This window comes from Typopeltis vanoorti, chromosome 13 (assembly GCF_054136105.1).
Source record: "Typopeltis vanoorti isolate ZY-2024b chromosome 13, IOZ_Tvanoo_1.0, whole genome shotgun sequence".
NCBI lineage: Eukaryota > Metazoa > Arthropoda > Arachnida > Uropygi > Thelyphonidae > Typopeltis > Typopeltis vanoorti.
The window spans coordinates 43,032,163-43,054,037 of NC_143561.1; the positions used below are offsets into that span (position 1 = coordinate 43,032,163).

The 21,875-nt window shown below is 35.3% G+C and overlaps 1 protein-coding gene across 1 annotated transcript in view; it reads left to right on the forward strand.

The window, feature by feature from the left end:
* Positions 1 to 15,013, forward strand: part of LOC150100092 (scavenger receptor class B member 1-like) — a 219,697-nt gene extending 204,684 nt beyond the window's left edge. The window contains exon 15 of the mRNA XM_090402417.1: positions 8,358 to 15,013. Within this exon, the coding sequence (XP_090258543.1) occupies positions 8,358 to 8,510 (153 nt within the window). The 3' untranslated portion in view covers positions 8,511 to 15,013. The remainder of the gene's footprint in view (positions 1 to 8,357) is intronic.
* The last annotated feature ends 6,862 nt before the right edge of the window (positions 15,014 to 21,875 follow it).

The window sequence follows — 21,875 nt, forward strand, 5'->3', positions numbered from 1 at the left end:
TTAGAGAAAATAGTCAAAAGGAAAATACAAGATTGGATTGAAGAAAATGGGATACTGTATCGGGGACAGCATGGTTTTGTGAAGGGTAGGTCATGCCTCAGTAACTTGCTCACGTATTATAACACAGTGACGGCTGAACTGGATAAGGGTAATGGGTTTACGGTGATTCTACTGGACCTTGCCAAGGCCTTTGACAGGATTCCACATGGAATTCTAATCAGTAAATTGCAGCATATGGGAATGGACATAGGGTTGGTGAGATGGATAGGAGGGTGGTTGATGGAGAGATATCAGAGAGTGGTTTACTCGGGAGTAGAGTCCACAAGACGGCCTGTGACTAGTGGTGTGCCACAAGGATCTGTTCTTGGACCAATGCTGTTTAATTTGTTCATAAATGATATAGGAAATGATCTGAGAGGAACAGTTCATTTGTTTGCGGATGATGCGAAGTTGGGTAGGGCAATAGTGAATGCAGATGACGTCAAAATTTTGCAGGATGATTTGGATAGATTGGAGGTCTGGGCTAAGGAGAATGGATGTCAGTTTAATGTGGCAAAATGTAAGGTTATGCATTTTGGGGTGAAAAGATTGGAGGCAGTTTACTGCATTGGTGGAACCCTGCTCCAGGAAATTGATGAGGCACGTGATTTAGGAGTGTTGGTGGATAGGGAATTGAAATTTAGGGGACACATTGCAAAAGTGACCAAAACAGCTCATCAAATCACTTGGTTGCTGAAGAATACGTTGACAAGCAGAGACAAGCAGGTTATTGTTCCTCTCTATCGAGCCTTGATAAGACCCCATCTAGACTACTGTGCTCAGATTTGGTCACCTAGGTTTCTTCTTGATGGGGAGGATGTGGAGAGGATCCAGAGGCGAGTGACCAAGATGATAGCAGGTCTGTGGAATGAACCATATGAGAACAGGTTGAGGATTTGTGGGTTGCAAAAATTGGTTGATAGGCGGAGGAGGGGAGATATGATTGAGACATTCAAATTACTGAAGGGTTTCTATAAAATTAATTCAGAAGATATTTTTGAGAACAGGGCTGGTTGTGGGAGGACTAGGGGACATCCATGGAAACTGGGCAAAAGTGTGGTTAGTAAAGGTGTTAGAGCTGGGTTCTTTACTTTTAGAGTAGTGAATGAGTGGAATGTGCTCCCTGAGTCTGTAGTGGATGCTGTGACAGTGAATGAGTTTAAGGCGAGGTATGATAGATACTGTATGAATGTCAGATAGTTGTGATGAATATGATTTGGGGCCTCCCTCGATGAGTCTAATGACTCCCTGGAGTTGCCCGTAATAATAGTAATAATAATAGTAATAGTAATAATCATTGTCTGATAATTCATCCTATATTTATCATCTTCTAAATCATATTTATAATTTCAGCATCTGATTTGATTTAATTCACTTTCAGTTCTACCTGTAATCCATTATATTTTTAACCAAATTATGCACGTTTTGAATTTCCTCTTTTTGTGTATCACCGTAGTTATACTGTATTGTAATAATAATAATTATTAAATAAAAATAATAGTACTCAAAATAATATGTAATAAATAAAACTTTTTATTCTTTCAAACTGCAGTTTGGATTACTGGAGGGTTCGGATTAGCGAGATACCACTGTATATGTGTGTGTGTGTGTGTGTGTGTGTGTGTGTGTGTGTGTGTGTGTGTGTGTGTGTGCGCGCGCGCGACAGTCTTGGGTTTGTAAAAAGCAACTTGTGTTATGATGGGCAACAAAATCAGAAGACTCATCTATTACTTTTAAGCCTCACACAAGTAGAAACCAGATGAACAAGTTGGGAAGAACCCTAGACTTGAAAAAGGGTATGATACCCTTAACCAGGAAAAAGGACAACCAACACATTAAAATTCTAACATTCCATGTTAAAAATAAAATAATGCAAACTACAGAAGTGAGTATATAAAAAAAAACACATGCAGGTATACCTAAACACAAATGCCATGAGTATTAAAAACAAAGGGATAGTTTGTTGCCTTAGTAATATTACTATTACTATTATTATTACTATTATTACGGGCAACTCCAGGGAGTCATTAGACTCATCGAGGGAGGCCCCAAATCATATTCATCACAACTATTTGACATTCATACAGTATCTATCATACCTCGCCTTAAACTCATTCACTGTCACAGCATCCACCACAGACTCAGGGAGCGCATTCCACTCATTCACTACTCTAAAAGTAAAGAACCCAGCTCTAACACCTTTACTAACCACACTTTTGCCCAGTTTCCATGGATGTCCCCTAGTCCTCCCACAATCAGCCCTGTTCTCAAAAATATCTTCTGAATTAATTTTATAGAAACCCTTCAGTAATTTGAATGTCTCAATCATATCTCCCCTCCTCCGCCTATCAACCAATTTTTGCAACCCACAAATCCACAACCTGTTCTCATGCGGTTCATTCCACAGACCTGCTATCATCTTGGTCACTCGCCTCTGGATCCTCTCCACCTCCTCCCTATCAAGAAGAAACCTAGGTGACCAAATCTGAGCACAGTAGTCTAGATGGGGTCTTATCAAGGCTCGATAGAGAGGAACAATAACCTGCTTGTCTCTGCTTGTCAACGTATTCTTCAGCAACCAAGTGATTTGATGAGCTGTTTTGGTCACTTTTGCAACGTGTCCCCTAAATTTCAATTCCTTATCTACCAACACTCCTAAATCTCGTGCCTCATCAATTTCCTGGAGCAGGGTTCCACCAATGCAGTAAACTGCAGCCAATCTTTTCACCCCAAAATGCATAACCTTACATTTTGCCACATTAAACTGACATCCATTCTCCTTAGCCCAGACCTCCAATCTATCCAAATCATCCTGCAAAATTTTGACGTCATCTGCATTCACTATTGCCCTACCCAACTTCGCATCATCCGCAAACAAATGAACTGTTCCTCTCAGATCATTTCCTATATCATTTATGAACAAATTAAACAGCAGTGGTCCAAGAACAGATCCTTGTGGCACACCACTAGTCACAGGCCGTCTTGTGGACTCAACTCCCGAGTAAACCACTCTCTGATATCTCTCCGTCAACCACCCTCCTATCCATCTCACCAACCCTATGTCCATTCCCATATGCTGCAATTTACTGATTAGAATTCCATGTGGAATCCTGTCAAAGGCCTTGGCAAGGTCCAGTAGAATCACCGTAAACCCATTACCCTTATCCAGTTCAGCCGTCACTGTGTTATAATACGTGAGCAAGTTACTGAGGCATGACCTACCCTTCACAAAACCATGCTGTCCCCGATACAGTATCCCATTTTCTTCTATCCAATCTTGTATTTTCCTCTTGACTATTTTCTCTAAGACCTTGACAATGATTCCTGATATGCTAATCGGTCGGTAATTTACAACAGCAGTCTTGGAACCACCTTTATGCAGTGGAACTATTTTCCCCTCTTTCCACCCGCTCGGGACTAACCCAGACCCGAGACTCAAATTAAACAAAATGGTCAAGGGTACTGACAATTCTTTAGCTGCTTCTCGTACAACACGAGCTGGTATACCATCCAATCCCACAGATGTATTGACATTGAGGTTATGTAATAGACTACTCACCTCCACTTCATTAACCACAATTCCCGTATAATCTACTGGGTTATTCGTTTCTGCAATGTCACCACCTGGATGATATACTTTTGCAAAGTGCTCACTCAGTAACTCAACTATCTCAACTGATTCAGTTACCTCCCTACCATCGGCATTCTTTAAAATCAATCTGCCATGTACATTTTTCCTTTTACTTGCTACATATCTAAAAAACTGTTTAGGATTCTCTTTAGCCTGCGTGGCCAATGTTCTTTCGTAATCCTTTTTTGCTTTTCTTACCACACTCGTCACCCTTCTGGCCTGTGCTTTATACCGTTCATGTTCCTGCCGGTCACCCTTCTCCTTAAATTTCCTCCATAGTTGTTTCTTTTTTTGCAACTCAAGCTTAATGGTGTTATTCATCCATTTAACCCCTACTTGATTTATTATTCGGACTCTAGGTATACAGTCAGCCATTGCTTCATGCAAGCACTTCTTAACTACCTCCCATGCACTATCAACTTCTAGTCCTTGCAGTTGTACATGCCATGGCACTGAACCAATCAAACTCCTAAGCTTGTCATACTTTCCAGCCCGATAATTCCACATGTACCCTGTCTTAATTGAAAATTCTACACCTTTAGCCACCTTCCAAGTTAAGACCCTATGATCACTCTCACCGATTGGTGGCAATGTGGTCATATTTGTTACAGCCAAATCCTCAGATGTAATTACTAGGTCAAGCACTCTCTGACCCCTAGTATTTTCCATTACATGCTGTCGCAGATAGTTATCCCTTAATAACCGCATAAAATCCAGTTCCTTCCTCCCGTGTGTCCTCTCCTCACTCCAATCAATGCGACCATAGTTGAAATCTCCCATAATAATCACCCTCCTTCCACCCATTTCTTCTATTTGCTTGTGCATACTGTCACCACCATCTTTTCCATCACCTGGTCTATAGCAGCACCCAATTGTATATTTAGTTCTGCTAGCCACAATCTCACACCAAATGGCCTCAAATGTGCTCTTTTCTCTATCCTGCAATTCAACTTCTATTCTCCTTGGCTGGAGCTCATCAGCTATCATCAACAATACTCCTCCCCCCATTTTATTCTCTCTGTCATTCCTGAACACACTATACCCATCACATTCAATCCCACTAGTTATATCATCTACAGGCAGCCATGTTTCACTAATACCTATAACCTGTGGTCTGGAAGTGCCAACCATGGCCAAAAACTCTTCCTTCTTGTTCCTAATACTCCTAGTATCAGTGTACATGAATTTAAGACCCCTATTAGCCCCAACCCTACCTTGATGCCTTATATTAACTATCCCACTCAGATTTGTTGTCCTTATTTGCTCTGGCATATTATATTCATTCTTACATTCAACTGCCTCCATAAGGACTGTTGGGGTTTCAGTTGTAACATTGAGACCTGCTGTCAGAGGCAGATATATACTAACTGGTGCCAGCCTAGTTGGCCAAGTGGTTAATGCAACTGCTATCCAGCTGTTACAAATGTCTTTTTTGTATTCTTTTGTATTAACTTGTGTACATGTGAATGTGAGGTATCTGAATTCTTATTCTGTAATTATCCTTAAATTGTACTCCTTTAGTTGTAATGGAAACACTACTTATACCTCTCCTTGTATGCCTATTCAGTGCTTAATCTCCTTTGTGCTCAGTGGCCGTCACTTAGATTGATCACGTGTGTGAACTAGATTAACAAGGGGATTGCCTTTGGCTAGAGCCAATTCCCTTGTTACAAATATCTGGAGTTACCTCCTCGTTAGGTTCTGTAAAATTAATTTGTTATTGCTGCACCATCCAGAACCCTTAGATTAGAAAAGCTTCTTAATCAAGGAGTTAACTCTCAGACAGACAGACAGACAGACGGTTAATCATTCTATTAAAATACTTAGTTCAAAATCAGCTAAATTTCCTGTACCAACTCTAGTTTGCAGTCATGGTCTCTGTTAAACAATTAAATTCCACTCAGGTTCTAATTAATAAGTGGTGCATCGGATTCATTTATCAAGCAACTATTAGGTAAAATTACAAAGGTTCATTTATTAAACTCATGCAATACACTTTCACCAAATATACACTCAGCTAAGATAATCACTTTCTTAAGTTCATCATCATCATCAAATTCCTGCCATGTACCCTCAGGGGGTGTACAGGATATGACAGTACTACATGAAAAAAATTACATCATTACTAACTTCCTGTCTACAATTTTCCTCCAAATCAGTCTGTTACTTGTCAAGACTCCAACATTATCAGATCTTATATTTCTATCGTCTAAGGCACTTTGTACCATATCAATCCAGCTACATCTTGGTCTTCCTCTGGGTCGTTTTGCTGCCAACCTGGCCGAGAACACTTGTTTTGCTAATCTTTCTTCGCCCATTCTGTTTAATCTTTCTTAAGTTACGGAACTTAATATAACAAACTATAATTTATATAGCTGAATCTTGTCTTAAGACAATGCTATCAAATCAATTGATTGTCCTTTTGTATTCTTTGATCTACAATTCCTTCCAGGAATTAATTCAATTAACTTCACGTACGATTATACTATAATATACTAAACATGATCGACATTTACAATACATTAGACTATGCTCCTAGAGCTGCAACACTTTGCTATTAGACTAAATACTAAAGTCCTGCCTCTTACATAATATGAGCTCTACTAATGAATGTTGCTGTTTGCTATTATACAATAATTCTTTCTTCCACAACAAAAGAGACTAAGGTTTGTACATTACCGGATCTTTAAGACTTCTTGGTCTATCCCTCGATCTTCAATTCCATTTACAGCTTACTTATTCTTTATCTTAACGGTTGTCTCACCTGGGCCTGGTTTGGAGCTCGCTATCATGATTTATCCTCTCCGATGTGGACGAGAAACAGCTCTGCTTAAGTTGGTCCATGTAGTCTAGCATGACGGTCCGCCTGCATAGATTTCTTCTGTATGCTGACAAAATGCCCACACCTGGCTCGCTACTTGGCTGCTTATCTCCATCGAGACATCGTTCTGTTGGCCGGGTTCACCTACACATCTCTGGAAACAATTCGAGCTGGGGCCCTCGAGTGACGGGCACCGATGCTGAACAGGAGAGCACGAGGAAAAACTGGAATCCAAGAGAACAAAGTAATCCAAACTTTGGAGCCAAGCCTTTTTATATTGCACCTTTTCGCCCATCACCATTCTTCTGCACTTGGTTCCATTCTTCTCTCATAGTGTCTTCTGGGAAGCTCGTGCATGCTCCATGCGTACATGACTGCCGTAGGCTCTGCTGCTAATCCGAGTGTCTCGCTCGCGTATCTTGGACTCATAATTTTATACGCTAACGCATATATCACAAATTATTCTTCCCTTGTTAAACACACAAAGCATAAAATCCTTTACATAGAATCATTCAATGTCAAGATAAAATATCTTTAAGGCTTTCCAGTAATTTACAATTCTACTTATATACAAGTATATCCTTGTTGGTGTGTTAAAGCTTGTTAAATCCCGAATGAAATATTTCTTAGTGAAATCTCTTCAAGATTTAACACAGCTAATAGGGGTCTGTAGGTTGAAATGCATTACCAACTAAATATTATTTATGTTTAAGTTATCATCATTGGTGACTGAACAATTGATTAGGCAGCAGCAAAATCATCAGAAGAACGAAATCAAATTTATCGAGCTGTTGCAAGATAACTTCCTTAAGCAGCATGTGAAAGAAAAAACTCAAGGTCATAGAACATTAGATCTGATTATAGTGTCAGAGGAGTTTCAACTGCAGACAGAACAGTTAAAGATGTGAGTGTTCTGTCTGTAGTTTGTAACAGTGGTCATGTTGTACTGACTTGGGAAGTGGCTAAGTTTATGGATGTTCAACTCAGAAAGGATTACGTCAAAAGTATGAAATTATGACCAGCTGAGGAGTATACTAGGTTCTTGTCCATAGTATCAACAGTCAGACATTAACACTTCATCTCTTACCAACTCACTCCTTCCACTCTCACACAGGTGCCTAGTATCTATTGCATGCATCTTCTATAAATATTTCTGTGGTAAATGTTCATCAGAACTGTCCTCATATCCATTAAAATCAAAACTATCCTCAAATCCACTGAAACACATGTGGCTACGATCCAACATCCCTTCACAGTCAAACTCCATATTCATAGTTTTGCTTCCTCCTCCTTCATTCCTACTGCAACTGTATTGTGGAACAGCTTTCCCTCCCATGTGTTTCCCAAAAGAATATAATACACAGGCCTTCAAATTCATTGTGAACAACAAGTTTTCCTTGTTTCCCAATTCTCTTCCCATACACAGTATTAATGTACTGTAGGTTGACCAACCAACCTCTTGTGTATGGGAGCCCAACATAAAACAGCAGCAAGGCAAAATATGCATATATATGACTGAAATTTCTAGAGTTTATATTTATTTATATTTATTTAGTAAATACAAATGACAAAAGAAGCATGGACAGAACAGCCAGTTATCACATAAGCCTTATTAATTTTCCCACACAAGTTTACAAACAACAGCTTTGTTAGTAAACAATTGGTGAATTTATTGAAACTTTTTATAGTGTGAGTTTTACAATGTAATCTTTTGTTATTAAAGATCTCATAGTATTTCGAAGTAGAGATCTAGAGAATTATAGGAAAATATAAGTTTGTGAGTTATTAGGTTTTCTCAGTTGACCGCTTTTGTTAATTTCATTATGCATGATATGTAAATCATGAATTGACTTAAATCTTTTATAGGAAAATAATTTAAAAAATGATGATGGTGATGATGAGCCATTACTGAATCCAGAAAAAGAAGATCAAACAAGAAATACTTATAAAGAAGAAGTAATTGCAGACACTTGTAGAACTGATACTACAGAAGATACTTTGCCTATCAGGGATATTTAATTAACTTGTAAACATTAGAAGCTGTGTACAGATTGCATTGTGTAGAAATTGTTTTGACTCTCACTACAATCATTCTATTTTGTGCCAACAAACTATAGACTTGGCAGTCTGCTCAAAACATTATCGTGTTCTCGTTCTTGGTTTTTTTTCCTAATTTTGTTAAACAAGTGAATTTAAGAAATGAGGCTGTGCACTAATCTGCAAAGAAATTTCACTGTTCTTTTCCTTATACTGAGGTATAGCCTAATATTTTGCTGTTATGTATTATACTCCATAGCAAAGGAATGCAGTTTTAATATTTTAGGGAACATTATAACATTCATCATTATAATAGAAGGGCAGGTCATTGCATAAGTAAATTATTATATAGAGTTTCTGCTATATAGGAAATGCAGTATTTGATAATGTGTATCCATATATTTTTTGAATATAGCTTCATACTGAATACTCGACATGGCCTATGATTTATAATCTGTATATGAAGCATATATATATACCATTCTCCCATCTTCTTGTTAACACTTATATAGGTAGGCCTATGTCTTCCTAATCTTTGACTCTGCAAGACATTTTTGAAATATAGATCTCATAATATACATGAAATATTTGAATACATATTTTAAGATGCTACAAATGTATAACATAGTAGATATTGCACTTGAAAGATTTCTGGATAGTTAATTTTAGCTTGTTCTTGATTCTGTTATATTCTGTTATCCTTAAATTGAAGTATTGGATTTTTCCTCCTTCCTTTCTCCACATCTACACTCACCCATTTAGCCATTTACTAGAGCTTAGCACAGTTTAACTGCTCAATAGCTTGATAATCAATTGCCATATTTGTATATGTTTGCCTGGATCAGTAGAATTTTTTGTGAGATTGAGAGAGAGACACGACAAGGAAGGACAAATCCATTAATTGATTCATAAACATGTTGTACATAATAATGTAATCTCCTTGCAATTTAGTAATGTTTTAGATATTGTAAATAATGTTTTTATATTTTTGTAATCTATTAACAAAAAAGAAAAAAAAATTAGTTATTCATTATGAATAGAAACCTATTAGTACAGCAGGTCATGCCAAGATCATTTTACATATATAAGATGATCTCAGCATCTATAATCATATATCTTTATTGGCATAGCATGTGTGACATTCTTTCTTATTTATAGTTATTTTTTATATACAAAACAGTTTTAGTTTCCTTTAAAGTGTATTCACATCTTTTATCTGGTGATAACTTCATGCGAAATTTTATATGAAAAATTTGCATAAAAATTTAATACTAAAATGAAGTTTCTGTTAATAATTAATTCTGAATTTCATGTCAAGTTGTTTTTACTATAATTAGAATCTCATCTCTTTCATTATAAATCAGAAATATGCAAAGATGTGCACATGCAGCCAAAATAATTAAGTTAAACCTCAAGCGTAATGTAATCTGATATACTAAAAATGAAGTATATTTACAAAAATAGATGTTGAGCCATTAGGAAGTAGATATTAGTTTCTATTTGTAAGTTGCAATAAATGCAAATGAGATTGGGTCTCACTTTATATTTAGTGACATCTATATTTACAGTAACTAAAAGTGTAATAAATTTTTTTACTCTTTCATTTGCTACTTTACTATGAATTTTATATTTTGAAAAAAAAAAATGATAAATTTAAGCTAACAGACTAGGTAATAGTTTTTTTTTTTTTTATAACTCCCAAATGCAATTATTTAAGTATAAACTTCATGAAGTGACAGCTTTTTAGTGATTGAATAACTAGTTAATAAATAAAATAAAAATGTAATGTTGATATCCTTTCCTGTATTTTTAAGGGAGATCATTCTATTAATCAACATATTTATGTAGATTTGAACTGATTTTTCAACATTCAGAAATTCTCTCAATGTATCCATATAAATATGACAACTGGTATTACAATTTTTGGTAGAGGTATCAACCAACCATTGGGACTTGACTCTGTGCTTTTTGTTTCTTTCTTTTCTATATACTGAGAGCAGTGCATGATGTATCACTCAGTACTGTTTGCTAAAGTTATGTCATTTGCTACTCTTTATCTATGAGACATCATAAGTATTTTTTAGTATTATTACATGCAGCATGTTATCCACTTTTGGCATTTTCCAGATGTTATGTGAACTATCAAAGCAAAGAATAGGCATAAGATTTATTTATCGCACAAAGCATATATGAGGATAAAATCATGCAGACAAGGTTGCTTTGCCATTGGGAAGTGTTATGGAGCTAGTTTTTTATTTATGATCCATATTTTAATAAAATTGACTGATTGCTGCCAAATAGCAGTAAACCTGTATATGTTTGCATGTCTATTAAGAGGAGTATCTGTTGATGCTCCATTTGTGTTATGTGATTAAAAGAAAAACAATACCCTGCACATTAAATTTATGATATTATCATAAACTCCATGATTGAAAATGATTTGTTGCTTCATTATTCCATTATATTCAAGTGCATTATAATGTTTGCAATGAATTAATCTAACCTATGTGAGAAAAAAAAGTGTCACAGACACCAGTTCTGTTTATACAATACTGCATTTACTGCAAAATCAATAAGGAGTTGGCCAACCTTTAGCCACAGTTACATTGTCCACTCTCCTTGGCACACTTTCAATGAGGTGCTGGTAACTAGTTGCAGGTATATTTTTTCATTCCTCTTAAAAAGCAGTGGTCATTTCACACACAGAAGTTGGACGTCATTCTAACCTGAATCTGATGTTCAAGTTCATCTCAAAGGGCCTCTATAGGATTGAGGTTGAGGCTTTGAGCTGGCCACTCCAACTTCTGTACACCAATATCCTCAAACCATGTTGAAATGGAGCATGCTTTATGGAAAGGTGCATTGTTGTACTGAAACAAGAATGGCCCCTCTCCATAAAACTGGTAAAGTGTAGGCAGTGCAGCATTGTCTAGAATGTCCCGTTCATGTTTCCATCTACAACCACCAACTGTCTGAATCCTTACCACGAGAAACATCCCCAGACCATGACGCTGCCGCCACCAAATTTAACAGTTGGGATGACACATGCTGACAGATACCATTTATCTGGTATCATGCCACTCCCAGAAACGACCATCGAATTTAAAAACAGTGTAGCATGATTCATCACTCCATACTCATTTCCACTGATCAAGGGTCAATCGACAATGTTCTTTCAAACAAGCAAGTCACTTACTAGCATTCATAAGAGTTATCTAATGGCATGTATACAGCAGCTCAGCCCTGAAAATTTAACTTGTGCAGTTCCTTACGAACAGTCTTTTTGCATGCGGTCACCCCTGTTGACTTCTGCAATTCCTTGGTGATGATTTTGTGAAGATGAATGACTGCACTCACAGTTCTCTCTCGTCTTCTTTATACCGTCTTTTACCTTGCGGTGTCGAGGGTTTATTAATCATCGGACCTCAAACCGTTCACAGGATAAGGTGGTCAGCCCTACGCCCCGGTGTATAACGTTGAGTTCTCAAGACCAGTTTGCCTGCTTTGCAGGATGAAAAACCCCTACTGTCCCAAACCGGCTAACTTGGCTATGACTGAGGAAGATCCTTCAGCTCCTCACGTCATTGACGGGAATCGAATCTAGGACACGCCTTCCCCAGGCATATGGTTGCAAAGCGCACAGCCACTAGACTAACCATGTGGACCAGTTCTCTCTCAGTCACTTTCTATTAATTTACATGGCCTTCCTGAACATTTCTTGGTATTCACAAATTCCCTCACATTTTCATTTACTACTATGTGTGTTTTAAATTTTTCTGCAATTGTATGCATGAACAGGTTGCTAATATGGCATCCTATAATAACACCTCGTTGGAAGTCAGTAAGCTCAACACATGTGGCTATGTTTCATGAGTAGGCAATATACAGTAATGTATGTCTGAAGAGCTCACCTGCAGTTTTAAAGGTTTCTGGCACATGTGATCTATTGCAATCGATCTGATTGCCATTTTTGTTGCAGAATGGGGTGTGTCTAGACACTTTTTTCCACATAGGGTATATACATATATATATTTGATATATATATATAATATATAGTTGAATAATGTATATATATAGTACAATAAGAGCCTGCATAGCTCAATCAGATAGACAAAGACCTGGGTTCAATTCCTATCCATGATGTGTGGAACCTCTATCTGGTCTCTTTTGACTAAAAGATGAGTTAGCTGGTCTCATACAGAGGTAGTAGTTTTTTCACCTGGAAACTCGGGTTTTTCATCCCCAGAACAGGCAAACCGGTCCCGTGAACACACACACACGTATTTACAGCCATGAATACTTATGATAATATGTAGAATATACAGGATCCTCACCACATGTTGTAATGCCCATAGTTAACCATGATTCACATCATGGTAGTCGACCGCTTAGATAGGAGATGGCACTTGAATGGGATATAATACATATGATAGGTATATAAATTCTTTACAGTATGTTTTAAAATGCTTGTAATCATGTAATATCTTAAGATATTTTACTTTTCCTGTAACTTTCTATTTTAATAAGTATGAAAAATTTTAAACATTTTGAATAATTATTAAATTACATTCATTGTACCATAGAATCTTAAGGTGATTACAACTCTAAGTATATTCGTGTCTACTTAGAAATGGGGGCAGGGGGGGGATTTATTTCTCCTCTATTGCTATATCTTAGAGGAGAAATAAATTGGTTAATGTGTGTATGTTTATCCTCCTCCAAAAAAATTTTGTATTTTTTTTTCCCATAACAGAATTCTCCTACATTTGTGTATCTGTTTTATCACATATTGCTAACTCTTAATGGATAGGTTTTCCTTCCACTATTTGTATTCATCAACTTGCTCATAGTCAAGGTGAGGCAGATAGCATTGTGAAAGCATAACTTGTACAAAATGGAAAGAAAGAAAGAAATCATAAAGCCTAAAAAGATTTAGCATGGACCTCTCTTAGCATAAACTGAAAAAGTTCCAGCTCATGTCTGATTTTTTTTCATACTAGTGAGTTAAACTGCATGCAAGTCAGTATAACAGGAGCTTTGTCGAAACCTTGTTGCTTATATACATGCAGCGTGAAATCTACTGCCTGCTGACAAACTTCAAAAAAAAAAAAAAAAAAAGTTTGTCTCCAACTATTTTTGATGGGGCCTGAAAATATAACATCAGAACAACTTACCCAATCCTGTTCTCAATTGAATTACATATAAAGTTCAAATGTAAAAATGTGAATGATGTGGTTTCTTTGCATTCTATTTTCTTATCAAGTAAAAAGTTCTATAGAAATTAAGGAAATGAAATATGAAGACATTAATTTTTTATTGTAGTTAATTATTGGATATAGAAGTATTATATATTAATAATGAAAAAAGTGCTTGTAATTAAATTAGTTTATTACTGGGATAACAGTAACCATAAGTTCATTTTTGGTTGCATGTGTTAGTCATTCAAAAATACATCTTTCCAATAACATAAATAGTGAACATAAATAATATACAGTCAGTTCTCGTTGAGAACAAACTCATAGGGATCTCAGAAATATATTTGGTTGTAGGGTTGTAATTTGTTATAGTGAATGAGTTTATTACAGTGTTTGTTTTGGCGAGAGGTGAACTGTACTGGAATTTAACTTTCAAATTAATACATAATACAGTTTTTTTAACCATTGCATATAACCAAATTGTAATTTTCAGATAACATAGTGATCAAATATGATGCTGAAATGTTCTTGTCTGCTAAACAACTCACAGTTCACTCAGTGTGTTATTTTTAATCTTTGATCACTTCAATCTTGCTGAATTTCCACTTCCAGTGATATATCTAGGGAAAAAAAAAAAAAAAACTGTAAACTAAATATTCTTCTCAAATTATAGATATTATGTATTACATTGTTATTTGAGTCATTTCCAAATGTGCCATAATTAGTATTATGCGATGCTACCTCTTTCACATTTCGATCTTTAGAATTCAAAAAGCACTATGAACTGATTATGGAATTTTGTTAAATTTATTTGGTATACTTTTGTTTTTGTGATAAGATTAATAAGGAATGTTCAAATGATCGAATAATATAAAAAGTTACATAGAAATATAATTAAGTCATTTAATGTCCAGTTACTTTGTTAGGATATTTTTAATGCATTCATTTTGCATAGAAGAATGATCAGTTGTAAAAAGAAATCAGTTAATTATTGTATTTTTTTCCTCCTTCATTGTTTTGGTGACAAACCATAACTTTTAATGAATTAACTAACAAAATTGTGATAGAAATTAATTAGAAAATAAGCTTAAAATCTGAAGCAGTTTTGAACTACTTCTAGTCATATTGTTTTTGTTATTGACTAGAAATTAGTGTGTGCCTTAAATACATCTAGATTTCGACTGTTAATAAAAAGAAATAAAAATAATAAAAAAAAATCTTTTAATAAGGTGTTTTTTTTTAAATAATGTATTGTAATTTGTAGATTAATAAACTTTTATATTCCATTGATATTGTGACTGAATACTTTAAGAAATACACAAAATGAGATAAATGCATTATTTTTAATGATCAGAAACTCTGTTCAATTTATAATAGCGAGAATCACAAATTAGGTTTATTGTACATAATATAAAAGACTCCACTTTCCATCAACATCAGCTATCCTTCTGTATTACATATTTGTTGCAGTGGTTGGGGATCCCTTGAAAATGACCTAGAAACTAGACTAATCTCAGCCTGCAGTGCAACTCAGCAGGAACACTTGTACTAAGGAAAGTTAAATAATCTTACAACTAAATATTTCAATTATCAGTAGTCCAGAATGATTTTTAGCATACTCTCAAAAAATAAACCAAATATTTGCAGGCGGAGGGGATTATAAATTTCTTCAAATGTGTACACATCACAATAAATGAGAGTAATGGACTTGCATAAAATTTGTTGAAAACAAATCTTGAATTTTGTTACATCGTTAAATGCTGAACTGCATACTAACAATTCATTTTGCATAACTAAATGATTTTTCAGCTGAAGATAAGCATGGTTAGTTTCACTTAAAAGTGACATTTGTTTTGCACACTTTTGCAAAACCTAACTACGGCAGGAAAACTGATTCAAGGATATGTACACAAACTTAACATAGCAGGGGACTGTCTCCCCGTCCCTTCCATACAATTTTTTGCAGGTCATCTATATACATCTGCATGAATATGATTTGATTTTAGATCCCTTTACCTGTACAAGTATTAACTCGCATTGTGGAATTTCTTGGTATAATAGCTACATCTCTAAATGTCACGTATTTTACGAAACACCTAATTATTATGTGACACCTCCAGGGAGTCCAAAGACTCATCGAGGGAGAGAGTGCCAACAGCATCGAACCCCTTCCAACTACTAACCATGCTCAAACTTGCTTAACTTTTTGCTGAGCCATTGGTAGCAGAGGCTCTATCAATCGACCAAACTTTGCTGGCTATAATAATAATTAGGTGTGTTGTGCAAGGATAGGCTTTGAAAGTGGCATCAGCCATTATCGCAGGAGTTGAAACTGGTGCACTTTCTAACATATGTGCTGTAGATAGTTATTTGTAACTAAAGTGGTAGCTAAACATGCATTTCTGGATTTTGTAGGACTTTTTTTTTTTTTTTCCTCCTTGCTTTGACATTAAGTAATTAGAAAATGTAGCAGAAGAAAGTTTTCTATTAAACAAGCCAAATATTGTCTGGCATATAAAAAATATTTTTAAATATTTATAAATATATATAATATAATATATTTGTGCAAGTCAGGTAATTGATGATTTTCATTGTCCAGTGTTAGACCACCATCCTGCTTACTGTCCTTATCTCTAAATTTATTCAGTATCAGCACACTGACTCAATTTTTAGGTAACTTATTCCACTTTCTCATCATGAAAAAACCCTGCTTGCTTTATTTTCCCAGGATGATTCTTTATTCTTTCCCTGACTATTATGGATTATTATTACTATTTCATATGGCCACCTCCGTGGATTTTATAGAATCATTGCAGGAGGTCCATTACACGAACATCAACTCTACCAATGCCCATCACATTTTGCCTTGAAATCATTCACCAACAAAGCGCACACAATTGACTCTGGCAGTCTATTCCACTTATTTACACTCCCAAGAAAATCTTGTGCCTTTATCGACCACACTGTTAGTCAATTTCCTTGGATGACCCTTAGTTTTCCTGATATTGTTCAATATATATATATATATATATATACTGAAATATTTCCTCTGCATTAATCCTATAGCCCCCCCCCCCCCAAAAAAAAAAGCAACTTATGTGTATTATATTCCACCTAAGCTGCTATCCAGCTTCTGTAACCCACAAATCTCCCCCTTGTGTAGAGCATCACACAGACCTGCCACCATCTTGGTCACTCCCCTCTGGCTGCTCCACATTGACCACATCCGTGTACAGTAATCCATATGATAACTAATAAAAATGGAATAATAACCTGCTTATCTCTTATGTCAGGATGTTCAGTAACCAGGTATTTTAGCTACTTTTGCAATATGCCCTTTGAACTTCAACTCCCTATCTTCAAACACTTGCAAGTCTCTGGCTTCATCAATTTCCTGGAATACATTTCCATCAATATGGTACATGTTACTCCAAAATGCATAACCTTACACTTTGTCACATTAAATTGACATCCATTCTCCTTTGCTCCATACTGCCAGTCTATTTAAAATCATTCTGCAAAATAGCATCTTTATTAACTATTGCTCTACCTAATTTTGCATCGTCTGTAAACAACTGAATATTTCCCCTGAGATCATATTCTGTATCATTAACGTACAAATTAAATAGTGAAACCAGGCACACCACAAGGCTGTATTTGGGACCCTTCTCCTGAATAAAGTACTGGTATCTCTCCAACAACCAGCTTCATTTTATGTATCAGGATTCCATGCGGATATCAATTACAGGGTGATCCTTGGGCCGAGAATAATGGATGCAACACTTTAATGTTGTGACACGTAAGGTTTACATTTTGAACTGAACATAATAAAGGCTCTATCATACTGAGACTCCACTTCAAGAGATCATTTCAATCCTGTGGATTGAAAAATTTGCCCTGTATTTATCTATTGGCTAAACTACAATCCATGTTCTTAATCTATTCTTATACAATTCATTCTGACATTGTGCATGCTTTCTCTCCACTCTTTCTACATATCTGACACTCAGCATCATATAGTAATCAAAATGTGGTAGGATTTAAAGCCCTATGAAGGACACCTGCTGCTTCTGCTTTATTCCTGTTCTTCAGCATCTCAACATAGAATCTGAGACAATGAAGTCCGGTGGCTGTTGTAAGCAACTAAGGCAATAATCAGAAGTGGCATGTTTAGAGGGTGCCAAAATGTATATCAACAATAAAAATGCTTTTTTTTTTTCCACATTGATTGATATAAAGAGGTAAGCAAAGCTTTTATGTTAACATAAGTTTACATATTTTCTTGAATTTAGGAGCGACATATATGCCTTAAGAGTGATCCTGAGGGTGTATATTATCCTCTGTATTATCTTCACTACCTTTGTTGTATGTTTTCTATGAATTTTAACTTCCTATTCAGTATCATATCTAGATCCTTGACTCTTGAAGTGGAGTCTCAGTATGATAGAGCCTTTATTATGTTCAGTCCAAAATGTAAACCTTTTGTCCAAGGACCACCCTGTAACGCAGGGTGACCCTTAAGCCACAAAGGGTTTAAAATATGAATAACTCATAACTAATAAAAAAAAGCTCCAGGTTTTGTATTTCATTACATTATAACAAAAAAAAGAATAAAATAAGTAAAGTTATTAAATAATTTTTAATTCCTTTGTGACTTATGGGCCACCTTGTATAATTTAATGTCAATTTAAAGTATACGGTATTACTCTCATGAAACAACATACAATTGCAGTTCTGAAGCAGAAAAGTTACAGAAATGTTTTATTTTTATACCAACGTTTAAGAGAAAAGCAAAATGCATTTATCATTTCCAAATAGCTTTTGTAGTCGAGATTTTCTTTCTAGAAATACTTCATTCTCTCTGATTAGAATATTGTTATCAGATAATTTGAACCCATGAAATGCAGCTGTTCTTTCCATCAACGTTGCTCATCTGAGCAGATGGAAAGTACAATAATTATTATTATCGATGTGTTCAATGTCAGCAAACCACTTTTTTTTTTTAATTCTCAAATATCTCTGTTTCTGAATACAAAGTTATAATTATACCGATATAATTAAGAACCCATCTGAATGTTTATTCATAAATCAGTATATGAATACATTTCCAAATCCCAAAAAAACTTCCTGAAAGTAAGATTCCAATGCATTTTCACTTTGTGTGGTCTTTCTGCAGTCCGTGCCACACCCAAAAACAAATTAAAAAACTGTCTCCCAATAATTTATTATAGTTTGCTAATGTAACTAGCTTAATGAAAAATGCAGAAGTCCAAAAAAAAATAAATATTTGCATATCATAAAGAGTTATCTATAATTAATGCACATTACCTTTATTATGCATAATATTTCATGGTACCCCTTTGGTGATTATTTTCTTTATTTGAAGTTCAATAAATTTATATTTTTTTTAATTGTGAAAATTTTATCTTCTAAAGTTTAATATATTGTATTCAGTTCTATAACTGACTGAATACTATACAGTCATTTGATCAAAAGTCAGAGACCAAAGTGATTGGATAAAAAATACTCTCACGTGTTTTCATTCTCCAAATTACATTGGCGTTTTTATTTCTAACTGGTATTATGTGTTCGATACTCTATCTCGATTTTATTTATTTTTCTGAGTTGCCTTTGTTAAACACCCAAATTTCTCCCTGAAGAAAGTTTGCAGTTAACATTATCATCTAACTCAGAAATGCGCTCAGAAAAGAAATAAAAATCTATAGCGATGCGATGGCTAATGAAACAAACCCCAAGACCATTGAAGAGGCCCGGGAAATATAAAAATATAAAAAAGTCAATGCATAAAAAAGTAGAAATAGCAGATGAATTACATCTGCTATCTCTACTTTTTTGAGTGGAGACAAAGACAATTACGTATAAAAACCATTTATTTGAGCAATACGGATCAGGGATAAGAGAGAGAACAAGTATAGCATTTTCTACTGTAGAAGATCCTTTTTAACTAAGGCGGTTTCAGGTGGACTGAAATTTCAAAATGGAAATCGGACAGCGAGACTTATTTGCGTCTATGGACCTATGAAAGGTATTAGTAAGGGGAACTTTTGGAGTCGTTAGAAAGTATAGCTAGTCATTGTTCAGATCTAAACAGCAGAACAGGAAATTAATCTGATACAGAGAAATGTAAGAAAATGTGGTTGAAAGGGCGATCGTAGTCTCTGCTCTGAACACGAACTAGTCATTACTAAGATCACGTTGCAACATAAAAATGTTCATAACTTGAGGGAACGTAGAAAACAAGAAAAGTCTCATGGATTACCATATTTTTGAACAGATTGTTGTCAATAGTGATTGATATCTTCACATCGATCCGGGATATAGTTGAGAAATCATGAGAGCAGTGGCGCACCCAGGGAGGGGGGGGGGCTTCCCCCCCCAAAAAAAAAAGAAAAAAGTTAAAAAAACACCAGAAAATTTTCCAAAATACTTTTCCTAATTAAAATTCATTTTTTATTTATGTTGTTCTTTCATGTCTTCTATTTCTATACTACTTATGAATTAGGGGGTCACATAAGGCGAGAGAACCCTATAGCGGTGTTTCTCAACCTATGGTCCGCGGACCACAGGTGGTCTGCGACGATGGGATAGGTGGTCCACAGGCTTAAAGTAACCAAATAAATCTATTTTAATTATCCAAACAAAAATTAAAATTGAATAAGTAAGTAAAAATTATTAAAATAAAATGAATACGTAAAAAAAAAATGGAATGAACATTCTGCCATTATTTTAATTTGTAGCGGCAGAATGACGAGTAATAAAAGAGGGGTGAAGTGAAAAACAATATGGTTTTATTGCTTCCACCTTCCCTTGCTGTTTTGTCAGATTTGAAGTGAACATGTATTGTCCACATGACCACATTTCAACCAGTTGTTTATTGTTGAAGGTTTTCCTCCTTCAACCAAGGCTCAATATATCTTCAGAAGTACTAAGTAATACTTAGACAAAATGTGTTGTGAGTTAACTCCAGTATTTATATATTTTTCGGAAATCGCGCGAAAAGTAAGGTGACAATTGAGTTGAAATGCTAACTCTCTTCAACCGAATTCCAATAATATGTGAAACTGCCATACCAGCATTCACTATATATACACACACATATATACACTATGTATATATGTGTGTGTTAAAGATACCAAGCTATTTTAAACCTGGTTTTTACTCCATTTCCCAAGTAAGCAAACAGACAAATAAGTCAAGTTTGCGCCTGTAAGTATTGCAAGTCTAGCTGATCCTGCACGTAGTGCAAGACTAAGGCAACTCATGGTAAAAGTACCCAAGGTAAAATACTTTCTACATATATATATATATCTTAGTTTTAACACGTTTACGAATTTTAACACTTTCGGTTGAATTTTATTGCTGCCAAGCGAACTCACACAATCTAATTAATAACAATAGTTTTTAATTAGATACTGTGTTTGCTGGTGCAACATATGGTTTTGCTTGAGTCTATATATACAGCATAGTTTCTGTATGAGGGGACATGTGATTTATTAATTAGTGTCGTTTTTATCCCAGTTGTCTCTAATTGCACTATTTGTTGAGAAATATATTACACAGACTCCTCATACCTTATTCACTGACATAATAAAAGTACTTGTTTTTCTTGCCTCTGCAATATAGTGGCTATTGGTGGAGAGCGTGTTGTTTACCGTGGGACCGAGTTACTATCGCCCTGCTCTGAACGTGTTTCAGCTTTTTTCATTTGCGAGGTATATGCGAAACTTTTTAATTTCTTTTTTCGAAAAGTAAAATCAGGGGTGAGAGTTATATGCAAGTAAGTACGGTATTTCAATTATGGATAAGTACATTGGTACCTTCTTTAAACGAAAAAATAACTCTGATGACAGTGATAATACAAAACGAGTTTGTAATGATAGTTTGTGTGTAGTTTCTGAAGAGAAAGAGGTCTGTAACGAATCCACAGAAACATAGAATTCCTAACAGTTGCAATGCGATAATATTAATACGCTTAACGAAAGGAAAGATTTGCTGACTTGCTGGACACTCGACCAGTGGATCGCATTCAAAGGAAAATACAGTTGGTTAGTTTGTAGGAACATTTTTCTGTTTTGTGACTTTTCTCCCTTTATGGTAATTATGCCCACATTATTGTGTTATTATTCAATAA